Source organism: Orycteropus afer, unplaced genomic scaffold, assembly GCF_000298275.1.
Source record: "Orycteropus afer afer isolate SDZICR_OR568_19922 unplaced genomic scaffold, OryAfe1.0 scaffold00230, whole genome shotgun sequence".
NCBI classification, from domain to species: Eukaryota; Metazoa; Chordata; class Mammalia; order Tubulidentata; family Orycteropodidae; genus Orycteropus; species Orycteropus afer.
In genome coordinates this window covers 1,121,087-1,134,562 of record NW_006921817.1, presented here as the reverse complement: position 1 = coordinate 1,134,562, position 13,476 = coordinate 1,121,087, and the positions used below count along the sequence as shown (strand labels likewise).

At 41.2% G+C, this 13,476-nt stretch overlaps 1 protein-coding gene across 1 annotated transcript in view; it reads left to right on the top strand.

The window, feature by feature from the left end:
- The first annotated feature begins 7,314 nt into the window (after positions 1 to 7,314).
- Positions 7,315 to 13,476, top strand: part of LONRF1 (LON peptidase N-terminal domain and ring finger 1) — a 67,345-nt gene continuing 61,183 nt past the window's right edge. Inside the window, exon 1 of the mRNA XM_042782055.1 lies at positions 7,315 to 7,427. Within this exon, the coding sequence (XP_042637989.1) occupies positions 7,315 to 7,427 (113 nt within the window). The remainder of the gene's footprint in view (positions 7,428 to 13,476) is intronic.

The window sequence follows — 13,476 nt, the reverse complement described above, 5'->3', positions numbered from 1 at the left end:
AAAAAAAAAAAAAAAATCTGAACTTAAAGAAACTAAGAGGTTCAGCTTTTACAGAACATAAAATAGTACCTGACACACATTGCTGTTTGTGCCATCAAGTCAATTTTCAACTCAAAATGACCCTATCTGAAAGAGTAGACTGCCACATAGGGTTTTCTAGGCTGTAATCTTTATGAGATCAGAACACAAATTCTTTCTTCCACCAGGATGGTGGGGGAGTTCAAACTGTCAACCTTTTGGTTAGTAGTCAAGGCCTTGTGCCATTGTGTCACCAGACTCCTGACACATTGTAAGCTCTTATTCCAATAGTTGTAAATGAATTAATATTTACAGTAGATGTGATTAACATGAATCAGTACATAGTCCAGAAAGATGAGCATATTTACATAAAACCTGCAAAGCCTACTTGCTGACTCTCAAGGACAATTCTTAAATTGAACCTGGTACCAATGTTTTCTTGGGTCATCTCCATCAGAATCACTTGGGATGGTCCTATTCTAAGAGATCCTGGTTTTGTCTGTTTCAGGCCAGGAATCTAAACTTCACAAAACACCCCAGATGATTCTTAAGCTCAGTACACTTAGAGAGTTACTGTACTAAATAATGAAATATGTGTATTTCGGAGAAAAGGAAGGAGAATAAGACACTCTTCTACAGGCAAACATAGGCCCATTGAGTCACCATATCATCATATGTATGAATGCAAATGTCTTATGATTCTTCCTTCATCTACTACAGACTCTTCTCACCAATCTGTGGACATGTATTTCGTGGTGAAAAGAGATGTGCCTTTAAACTTTGCTTTATGGTTTTCCCCCTATTATTAGAATGTGTTTTACTTATTTACTTAAAACTAAGGCAAGGTGTGGAATGCTCCTTAGAAGCAAGAATGACCAGAATTTGTCTTTCATATTTTGGCCATGGTGTCAGAAGGGACAGTCCCTGGAAAAGGATATCACACTTGGTAAAGCAGAGGGTCAGTGTAAAAGAGGAAGACTCTCAATGAGATGGACTGACCCAGAGGGTATGACAATGGGCTCAAGCATGGCAACAATTGTGAGGATGGCACAGGACTGGTCAGTGTTTCATTCTGTTGTACACATGGTAACTGAGTTGAAACTGACTCAACAGAACCTAGCAACAAAACAATAAGACAAGCTAAGCTGGAAACAGCTTAGTCTCCAGGCTTTGACTCCCTTACGCACAGCAGAATGATGGTACCCCACTTCAGTGTAGTAAGTTACCTAGTACGGCTTTTCTAGCCATAAGTTTTTGTAAACTCTGTGGTGGAATTTGCCCTGAGCAACTGAGTAGCTCCTGATCATTAAAGTTATCCATCTGGGGTATTTCTGTTGAGAGTGGCATAAAGCAATGTTCTGGGAAGTTCGCTGTCTCTCAGGTGTTTAGAATTCTGATGTTATAATTGGTTAATTTGGCCACTATGCCAGGCTCAAAAGGAGCCCTCCTAGAGGCAGAAGGAGTCTCTCTGACTGCTGGCTGAGAAGGACATGCTGCTGAGAGAAATGCACTCCTGAGAGACACGTGCTGCTGAGAAAGAGACACTGAGAGACACACGCTGCTGAGAGACTGAGAGAGACTGTTAGCTGCTGAGAGAGAGACTGGGAGAGACTGTTGGCTGAGAGACAGTGGGCTGAGAGAGACTGAGCATTGTTCCTGAACTTGAATTGTAGCCTGATGCTTCCCTAATAAACCCCATAATCTGTGAGTTCTGTGTGGCCACTGCAGCGAATTATCGAATCCAGCAGAAAGGTGGTGGGTGCTGAGGGAGGAACGGTTGGTGTCAGGGTTGATGAAAGGGCTGGAGGGAGACAGCATGTTTGGCCTTACATGAATAGGCCTTGGACTATTGATGGTGATTTTGTCTTCCTCTTGTGGGGTTAGAGGAGGTCAGAAAATGTGGCCTCCTTGCCCTTTTGGCACTCACGCTCCTTCAAGGCAGGCACAAGTATAGCCATAGCCTCCTAGGGAAGAGCCTACCACTCTGAAAGTGAGCCTACAAGTATTTGAGTTTTTTTAATTACAACATGTAAGATTTTACTTGGGGTGCCCAAACTGCCTTCATTTTCCACTGGAAAATTATCAAAAGGCAGAGGTGTATTTGTTTAAAGATTATAGTCTCTCTGACCTGGGAGAGATTTTAGAAATTATCTATTACCACCCCTACATTATAGGTAGCCCCTATGGTTTCAGTTTGTCTTACTTTGGTGGCTTACAAGTTGCAATGATGCTGGAAGCTATGTTACTGGAATTTCAAATGCTAGCAGGGTTGCTCATGGTGGATGGGTTTCAGCAGAGCTTCCAGACTAAGATAGACTACCAAGCCTGGTGATCATCCTCCAAAAACTTAGCCATTGAAAACCAAGTGGCTCACAGAAGATTGTTCGAGCCTTCAACTCACTTAGTTTGGACACATTAGGAGAGACAAATCTCTGGAGAAGAACATCATGTTTGGTAAAGTAGAAAGCCAATGAAGATGAGGGAAACTGTCAATGATATGGATTCACACAATGATCATAACAATGAACTCAAATGTATCAAATATCATGAAGATGCCACAGGACCAGGCAACATTTCTCTCTGTTATACATGGGGTCACCATGAGTCTGAGCCAGTTAGGCCATAACTAACAACAATAGCATAGTGCCTAAGGCATTTGATGCTAACTAGAAGGCTGGCGATTCAAACCCATCAGCAACTCCTCGGAAGGAAGGCTGGGCAATCTACTTCCGTGTGATACCACTTCAGAAACCCAAGGAGGGGTCACTATGAGTCAGGTCCCACTCAGGGCACATAACAACAACAATACCATACTAGAGTTGAAGAAACTTTGCCTTCAGGTATCAAAGTCAAGCTGGCTTACCTTGGGGTAATATTAATATGGCTCTTATCATTGCTGCATACAAAATGGTCAGCTACAATTCAAACCATTTTGGCAGTTGCCTACTTTTCTTATGTACAATAATGGCTCAGTATTTTCAGATAAACACAAAACTAAACTTTGATTTATCATATAAGCAATTTGAAAACATTCTTTTAAACAAGTTGTTTATATAAATGAAATCTAAATAAACTCAGCTATTGCTGCCTGTATTTGAGTTATCTAATTATATTTGGAGTCAGATAAACTTGGCTACGTCTAACCTAGGGAAACAAAAATAGAGCTGGTTAGTTATTTAAACTGCCCACTTGTTGCTCAGAAAAGTTTCAACTAAGTTGGAGAGGCACTTTCAATGGGAGAAAACTTCATTCTCATAGGCTTGAGTTGATGTAATAGGAGACAATGATATAGTGATACTTGCATTAATAAAACTTCTAAGGCAAAAACCTACTTGTAGGAAAGTTACCATAAGAATAAATGTGTTTGTGGGAAGCAATGGTTCTCTCAGTACTGGATTAAAAGTTCTGTTAGTTAAGAAAGAAATAAGAATCAGAGTCAGAGGTCTCAGTCCAGAATTTTCACAGATAAGAGATAATGGTCTGAGTCAGATTAAATAAGTGGCTGGAATTCTGGGGATATGAACTGGTCATCTGGGAGTAGAAGGGGTCATCATAAACTGACATATACTGGAACATACTTTCATATTTTACTTAGATTTCTGGTAAAGACATTTCTGATTGCCAGGAACTTTATTCAAAATTGTGTGTTTGTGATTTGGTTTCATAAGGAAATTGATAAGACTAATTACAGAAGTAGAGATAAGAACAGGAACCATCCTTTAAATGTGATGGTTAATTTTATGTGTCAACTTGATTTGGCTATGATTCTCAATGATTTGACCAGATACTGGGCTGGTTGCTGTTCCATAACATCATGTCACGTCATGTCATTACTATCCATGATGTGATCTGATGTGATCAGCCAATTAGTTGAAAATGGAATGTTCTTGGCCATGTGGTCTGCCTTCAGACTACAAATGGATGTTCTGACAGAACTCCTTTCTCTCAACGCTGCATTTGTCTTGTCATCTGACCTTTGGTTGCTGGGACGTAAGTCTGCAGAAATCTCAGCTCTAGCCTGCAGATATAGATTCACCAACTCCCAAAATCACAAAAGCAAGCAGAAGTCTATAGCTTGCTGCCTGACCTATGCATTTGAGAATTGCCATCCCCCACCACTATGTGAGTCATTTCCTTAAAGTAAATCAATCTCTCCCCTTTTCTCTTCTCCTTCCCTCCGCTCCCTTACCCTCCCGTCTTCCTTCTCCTCCTCTTCTTCATCTTCTCTCTCTTTCTCTCATTGGTTTTGTTCCTCTAGAGGATCCAACAAACTACTGGACCACCCTGTCACAGTCCTCTTGTTGTTGCTGTTGTTATGTGCCATTGAGTCAGACCCAACTCATAGCGACCCCTCCTTGGGTTTCTGAGGCAGTATCACTATGGAAGTAGATTGACCCATCTTCCTTCCGAGGAGTGGCTGGTGTGTTTGAACTGCCAGCCTTCTGGTTTGCAGTCAAGTGCCTTAGGCACTACGCTACCAGAGCTCCCTCACAGTCCTCTTACTGACAGAAATATCAAAAGATGGTGCATGGTAAAGTATCATTGTTCTCTTTTGTCTATTCTAAAAGTTTGACTGAATCTGCCTTCCCTTGTTGTTGTAGTTGTTACGTGCTGCTGAGTCAGCTGCAACTCATAGTGATCCTATGTATAAAAGATGGAAACACGGCATGGTCCTGTGCCATCCTCACAATTTTTGCTATGCTTGAGCCCACTGTGGCAGCCACTGTGTGCATTCATCTCTTTGAGAGTCTTCCTCTTTCTGCTGACCCTCTACTTTATCAGGAATGATATCCTTCTCCAGGGACTGGTCCCTCCTGATAACATGACCAAAGTATGAGAGACAAGTCTCACCATCCTCTCTTCTAAGGAGCATTCTGGCTGTACTTCTTCCAAGAGAGATTTGTTTGTTTTTCTAGCAGTCTATGTATGGTACATTAAACATTCATCACCAACACCATAATTCAAATGCATCAACTCTTCTTCAGTCTTCTATATTCATTGTCCAGATTTCACATGCGCATGAGGTGATTAAAAATACCATGGCTTGGGTGAGGCACATCTTAGTCTCCAAAGTGGCATCTTTGCTCTTGAACACTTTAAAGAGGTCTTTTGCAGATTTTCCCAGTGCAATATGCCATTTGATTTCTTGACTATTGCATCCATGGGCATTGATTGTGGATCCAAATGAAATGAATACCTTTAGTAGGGTTTTAATGCATCTATCATCTTTAAAGTTGTTCAAATCCTGTATCTATTTTTGTGATAATGGGTTCTATAAACACCCCTTCATGTTGTTTACCTAGCTTACTTCACTTTTGTTTGAAAGAATATCCCCTCTTCTATTTACTTCAGATTTGAGAAAGAGACAGAACAAGTCCATCTTTGACTCTAGTCCATCTCAGTGTCCTAAAGCATGGTCTAAAGCATGCTTTTGTTGTTGTTGTTGTTATGTGCCGTCGAGTCGGCCCCGACTCATAGCGACCCCTCCTTGGGTTTCTGAGGCAGTATTACTACGGAAGTAGGATTGCCCAACCGTCCTTCCAAGGAGTGGCTGGTGGGTTTGAACCGCCAGCCGTCTGGTTAGCAGGCAAGTGTCTTAGCCACTATGCTACCAGAGCATAAAGAAGATCTGTAATGTATATTGGTTTAGCCTGCCCCATACCTTGCTCCTCATCTTGTTTATTTTGGACTTTCTCACCTGCTGAACTGGTTGCTTATTCTACCATGATGTCTGTCTCCTGAATATGAACTCTTCCATCATTTTAACATATCATCTCTCTCTTTTCTAGCACTGAACTTGGGAATCATCTTGGGAAACATATTATCTGGCATGACTTACTTGCAGGTATAGTCCTTCCTATTTAACATGTTTGACCTTCTCCTTCACCAGCCCATACTCCTTGACCATCCAATTAACTTACCCCTGACTCCCAGAAAAAACTATTGGACTATTCACCTTGTCTAGATCACTCATTATGTTATGAATTACAATCTTGAATCCATTATGATTTACATAAGTCAGATTCTAAATACATCATCACACAAGAACTGAAAACAAGCCAGGCAAAATTGGACTACATGTTTTTATTCTTTAAATCAGGTGACAGGCCAACCAAATTGTATACTTTTGGGAATGAATAAGTGAGGCAATACCATGTGGGAGGGGAAGGATGGCAAAAGGTGTCTCAAATATTTGATGCATAGGGGGAGTTTACCACAGATCATCAAGACAATTTATGAACTTTCTGACGATGTAAATTCACTTAGTTTTTGTCACTACTGATTCCTTTTCAAGTAAGATGATAGAACATATTTATTTCTACACATCTCTTTTGAATATAATTTTTATTTATTTATTTTTTAAATAATTTTCCTGTCCTAGGAAACCATTTTAGAGTTTCCATTCTTTATTATTAATTACATAGGCTTTATTCACCACTCCAGTTGTGACCATAGTAGCCATCACAAGCAAAGGTTATGCATCAAAACAAACATGTATCTCTATGTAGCACCAGAGCACCTCTCTCAATCTGCCAGTCAACAAGCTTTTATTGAGGACCTATTATATGTCAAGGGAGCTCTGCTAGCGTAGTGCCTAAGGCACTTGATTGCTAAGCAGAAGGCTGGCAGTTAAAACCCACCAGCCACTCCTCGGAAGGGAGATGGGGCAATCTACTTCCGTAGTGATACTGCCTTGGAAACCCAAGGAGGGGTCGGTATGAGTCAGGTCCAACTCGACAGCACATAACAACAACAACAATAACCATACGTCAAACACTATTCTAGACACTTAGAGATACAATAGAAAATAAAGCACTTAAAGATCCTTTGTTACCTTATATTTTCTGATGGAGAAAAACAATAAATAAGGTAGAAAAATGAAATGTACAGTATATCAGTGATAAAAGCTAAAGAGGAAAAACAGGAAAGGGAAATAGGTTGGCCAAGCAAGTCCTCAAAGAAAACGTGACATTTATGTAAAAGTCTGAAGGAAAGGAGGAAGGCAACCTTGCAAACATCTGTCAGAGGAATACTCCAGGCAAGAGGAACAGGAAATACAAAGGCCCTGAACTGTGAACAGGGAAGAGGACAGTGAACCGGGAGAGGAGTGAGGAATAAGGAGACCAGCAAGAGGAGATCAGAAGGGCTGGAGGGTGGAGAAAGGTTAAGTGCAGACTACCGGGTCACAGAAAGGGTTGTAGATTGTCTTCTGAGTGAAATGAGAAGCAAATACTGTGTTTTAGGGAGGAAGACAGTTTATGTTTTAAGATGATCACTCTGGTTGCTAAGTTGATAATGGTACTGAAGGGAGTAATGAAAGAAACAGGCAATTTAGAAGTTTGTTACAGCAATTCAAGCAAGAGACAAGAGACGCTGGTGGCTTGGACAATAATTTTGGCAGGGGAGAGGTGAGATGAGGTCAGATTCTGGGTATATTAGATAGAACTAAAGGGATTTTGGCAGTCAAGATGTTAAGTGTGAGAGACAGAGAAGTGAAGAAAATAAATTGCACAAATGTGTACCCCACCACCTGCCTGTCAATCTGTGATTCTGTGGAGGCTTCTGTGTTGCCTTGATGTCACTGGTATAACTTCAAGTACCAGCAGGGTCCCCCATGGTGGGCAGGTTTCAGCAGAGCTTCCACACTAAGACAGACTAGGAAGAAAGGCCTGGTGATGTACTTCTGAAAATTAGCAATGAAAACCTATGGATCACAATAGAACATTATTTGATTCACTTTCTTTAGATATCACCAAGAAAGACCATTTACTAGAGGGGAATCGTAATGGTGAAGGAGCCCCTCAATGGAATGGAATGGCACAGTAGCTAGACTAAAGGACTCAAACATGCCAGTGATTGTGAGGATGACACAGGACCAGGCAGCATTTTGTTCTGTTGTACATAAAGTCATCATGAGGTGGAGTCAATACAACAGCAACTAACAGCAACGACACCAGCAACAACAATGGTGTGTTAATGATAAATGGATTTTTGTCATGAAGAAGAATGAAGAATATTAGGTAGTATCTTTAATCTTTGTGAGGATTCATTCAACATGATTAACTATTATCTTCTCTACACATATCCACTGCTCGTCTGTCAATTTGTTGTACTGTGGCAGCTTACACGTTGCTATGATGCTGGGAAGCTATGTCACTAGGATTTCAAATACTAGCAGGGTCATGCATGATGGACAGGTTTCAGTGAGGCTTCTGGCCTAAGCAGACTAGGAAGAAGGAGGTGGTGGTCCACTTCTGAAAAAATTGGTCACTGAAACCTGTATGACTAGCAGTGTAACATTGTCTGATATAATGTCTCCATGCCCTAGGTACCAGAAACACATTAGTAAACAAGATGGGCAGAAATTTTAGCTCTTGAGTAGTTTACACTCTAGAGAAGGAGACAAATAGTACATATATGATCTGTCAGATGACATTAAGTACTAAAGGGGGAAAAACACAAGGCAAGGAGATAGAAAGCACTGGGACATTTCATACTTAGTTCTCACAACTTGTTCAAGTAATTTATGGGATTTTTTCCTTTGTCTATTCCTATTTAACATCTTAATAGTTGGTATTCATTCTATCAATTTGACTACCAATAAAAGGTAATATGGGACATTCTTCTTGTTATTAGCTGCTGTTAAGTCGAACCCTGATTCATGGCAACCCTGTGGGCAACAGGGTCAGCCCCTTGGGCTCTACAGGATTTTTTCAGTAGCTGATTTTTCTTCAGTCCTTTTCTTCAGAATATAGGATATGCACTTGGTATTTCTAGATTCTTTAGAGTGTTAAAAAGGAAGAATTAAGAAAAGTGTGTCTTGAGCACACAACGTTCACAGTGTTCCTTGTGGGGACAACAGAACAGTTCATTAGTGAACTCGGCTAAACAGTAGTCATTGCAAGCAATTAAGTTTAGTCATCTACTTAACATCACTTCTATTTAACCTTTTCAGGTTGCCTTCATTAGGGCTTTTCACTTAAAATATCATTACAGCATTCACACACAGTACTATATATTTTTAGCATCTTATATAAACTTTGCCACAAATGCCCGTTATATAATCAGCCCCCTCCCCCACAGGCTTACCTCCAGCCTCTCACAGATTTATAGTAGGGGTGTGGAGGGGTGTGTGTCTGTCTGTGTGCCCTGTCCAATGACTGAATATATTCATATTCCAGAGATGGATTTTCCTTCCTCTGAGCAGGGCTGAGAGCACACTAAGAGTGCTTCTTGATACACTTTTCTATTCTCAGCCTTCACTTTTTGCTGCTGCATTTTCATCAGGTGTCATATTGCTGTATTCCTGAGACTGAGAGACTCTGCCTCCTCTCACTGTGTTCGAACAAAGCCCTAGGGCTGAGCTCTAGAGGCAGAAAAGACCTTAGAGATTGTTCCAGTTCCCTTGGATGGCAAATGAGGCCCAGAGAAGCCAGAAGAACTCCTCCCAAATGTACAGGCATAAATACAGTCAGCATCAGGTCGGTATTCCCTGTTACTATGATTTCCAGTAAAATGATCAGCTTCTCAGATCTTGTTGCTGTTGTTATGTGCCGTCGAGTCAAACCCGATTCATAGCGACCCCTCCTTGGGTTTCCGGGGCAGTATCACTACGGAAGTAGGATTGCCCAACCTTCCTTCCGAGGAGTGGCTGGTGGGTTTGAACCGCCAGCCATCTGGTTAGCAGGCAAGTGTCTTAGCCACTATGCTACCAGAGCTCCCACTCAGATTTTAGTTTGCTTATATATAAAATGTGGAGTGTGAAAAGGTGGTCTTAACGCCCATTCGATCTGTATATATAGAAATGCTATTGGGTATGAAGGAGCTCTGGTAGTACAGTGGTGAAAGCATTGGAACCCACCAGCTGCTCCGTGGGAGAAAGATGAGGTAGTCTGCTTCCTAAAGATTTGCAGCCTTGGAAACCCTGGGGCAGCTGTCTGTCCTGTAGTGTCACTATGAGTCGGAACCGACTTGATAGCAGGGGTTTGGTTTTCAGCTTATTGGGTGTGTATTGATTAAACTTTAGAGTTTACTGCTTTCAATGGATTGGGTAGAATATTTTCAACTGAAATGAACCAGGAAAAGGAGGTAATTTTGCTTTATTCTTTAAAGCTTAAACACAATCTCTTTTTTAATGATATAAATAAATGGAAAATTCACTCACAGCAAGAAAAGGAGGTTCAAATACATCTTCAGCTAACTTGTGTACAAGAAAAGCAATGTGTTATGTTATTATTAGAGTTTACTTAACTATATCAGGAGAAGTCTTCTCATGGTGTGGTGGTGGGAGGGTGTTTAGGGGAGGGCAGAAATAAGCAGAGAATGATGGTGATAAGCATTTTCCAAATTAGGAAACAGTTACGTTTTTCTTCATACTTTCTTACATAACTGATCTCATTTTAGAAGACAGCACTAAAAAACTGAAATGAAACACAAATCTCATGATTTCACTATTTTGTTAGCAAATAATGACATGAAGAAATAACGCTGAAAGGAAAGAGAGACGGGGAGCTTCACCCTCTCACACTGTTCCTGGCCCAAGGGCTGGCTGCTTCACAGTATTTTCTCTTTGCCTTCAAGCCTGCTGGGTGAGTCAGAGACTAAAGTCTAAATTTTAGAAAATGAATGAAGAAAGATAGCAATTTTTCTCTTTTTTGAATTTAAAAAGAAATTGCATCAAAGTGCATACCCCTTTCAGATGACACAAGAATGACTGGGTAATGACATGTTCTACTGCCGGAGATTGCTTTGCACCAGACTTCCTGATTCAGAGGGAAGTTGTACAGCACACAAAGGCCACAGCAGCAGTACAGCCTCTTACATAAATAAGTTACATAAATGAGAATGAGTTATATAAATGTATAAACCAGAAAACATGAATTATAACCATTCACAAATGCCAAGGAGAACACGGCAAGATTCCTCCTACAGTCCCCCCCTTTTATTTTTCTCACATTATCATAATTGAGCCATTTTATTTCACACCAGAATTAGATCTGGTGATTTGTCATAATGTATTTATTAGAGAAACTCCAAAAGACACATGATACTTCACACTATTTTCTGAACCATATATTTATAGGGGCAATTCCATAATAAAATCTGATCAATCTACATTGATAAGAAATATATGCATGTTGATCAAGTATTATACTCCTTGTATGATCATACACACATATACTAATTAAATATTTACTATTGTACATTCTTGTAAGCTGCTGTTAAGAACGAGAATGCATCATGTTCACATGCATATGGATACTAGTTCTGGGATTTACGGCTTAAAGTCTCAAATGAGTGGGTGGGCATCTGACTAAAGTCATTTCTCTGCTAATTAAGGAAAGGTAGCAATTTAAATAATTGGAATTAGATTTAAGGTTATAATCATGAATTAATCTCACTGACTCCCTATCGTTCCCCCCCCCCCAAATAATAATAATTAGGAGCTGCTCTTAGGGCTTAGTTGTAATTTGCTTTGGGTAGGATGTGAATGATAAATGAACTTCTTGCCTCTGCACTCTGTTGGAGCAAGAGCTTCAACTTTTTCTCAGTCAACTTTTTTTCCTCATACCTTTTGAGGTAATATATCTGTACCTTCTCTAAAGTTAGGCGCTCTGGTGGCATAGTACCTAAGGCATGTGACTGCTAACCAGAAGGCTGGAGGTTCAAACCCCACAGCCACTCCTTGGAAGTAGGGTTGGGCAATCTACTTCCATAGTGATACTGCCTCAGAAACCCAAGAAAGCTGCCTTGGAAACCCAAGGAGGGGGTCACTATGAGTCACATCTGACTGGATGGCAGTGAGTTTGGTGGGTTTTTTTTGGGTTCCTCTAAAGTTACATTATTTGCTCATTGGGTAGTAAAAACAAGTGTGATTCTAAATATGGTTTTGAACCTTAACTACCTCTTCTATTAAAAAGAAAAAAAAAAAAAAAAACCCAAACTCATAGTGATCCCCTATGGGTTTCCAAGGCAGTAAATGTTTATGGAAATAGGTTGCCCAGTCTTCCTTCCTGGAGTGGCTGGTGGGTTTGAGCCGCCAACCTTCTGGTTAGCAGTCAAATGCCTTAGGCACTACTCCACCAGAGCACCTTTATGCTATATGAAGGAGGATATTAAACATTACCAGTTTCAGACACAGCATGCTTAGGTTAGCATTCCAAAAGCAACTAACTTTACTTTGAAAATCTTATTTCTGGAATTATTTCTATAATCTAACATTAACCTAACAGTAATAGTGGAATGAGAGTTAAAACAAACAAAACCAAACTCACTGCAGAGGAATCAGACTCATACTAATACATCCTTGGGTTTCCCAGGAGGTAACACTATGTAAGTAGATTGCCCAACCTTCCTTCAGATGAGTGGCTGGTGGGTTTGAACCGCCAGTCTTTTGGTTAGCAGCCAAATGCCTTAGGCACTAAGCCATGAGAGTTAGTTGATCTTAAAACCTCTGTATAATATTAGCTGTGTAATTTGGGGCAAATAACTTTCCGTCTCTGGGCCGTTGTTTCCCATTTGAAAAAGGACTCCAATCACTTTCAGCATTGACAATCTAGTACCCTATAATCAAATCGATAAATATTTTCAACTGAGAGTTTTAAACTTGCTGCTGTCAAGTTTAAAGGAAATAAAACCCATTATATACAAATATACAAAGCAGGGTTTTTGTAGACCCTGCTTGGGTTATAGTGATAAGGTAACTGTCATATGAAATACAATTTTTTTCTGATTTCTTTTTAAAATCACCAAATATAGACCTTACCCGGCCCTGGGGGCAGTGTGAAGTGTATAGCTGGCATCCCAGAAACCTGTGGGCTTCCTCCCTCGAGGTGGGGGATGGGTTTTAAACAAGAAAAGTGGCAGGAACTTAACAAGGCCCACTGCCTTGCCCTCTGGAGAGCAGTCGCCTTAGGAAAGTGGAAGGCTGTTTGTTTGTATCTGAAGTTGGATCGCTCTAGACAGAATCAGAAAGTCAGGAGACTTTGTGCAGCCCTAAGCTCCCTGCCTCTACTTGCCCATCTGTAACCTAGGTCATAATGCAGAGCTACACCTGATAACAGCCATGCTACTCAGGGGAGGCTCCCACCAGCTAGGAGGAGGGGGGCGGGTCCCCCACCCAGAAAGGCGAGCGAGTCAGAGGAGGGACTGCGATTTTAGCCTCAGTCTCGCCAGGCCAGCCGCCTAGCAAAGAACGCACACCAAGCACAGACTGGAGGAGAAAAGAAAGGATAGGCCCTAGCAGGTGAGGGAAGTCCAGCGGTTAGGCTAGGGGGAAGGAGGTTCTTTGTTCGCTAACAGCAAGCCGAGCCCTTCTTTTAGGAGAAACCAATTAGATCCACGCTGGGGGATCATCTGACCTCGGGTTCCTCTCCAGGAGGGGGCTCGAAGAGGTGGGGGCCCGGAGATCGGTTTCTCAGGAACGCGGCGGGCAGAAGGGGGAGTCCTGGGCGCGGG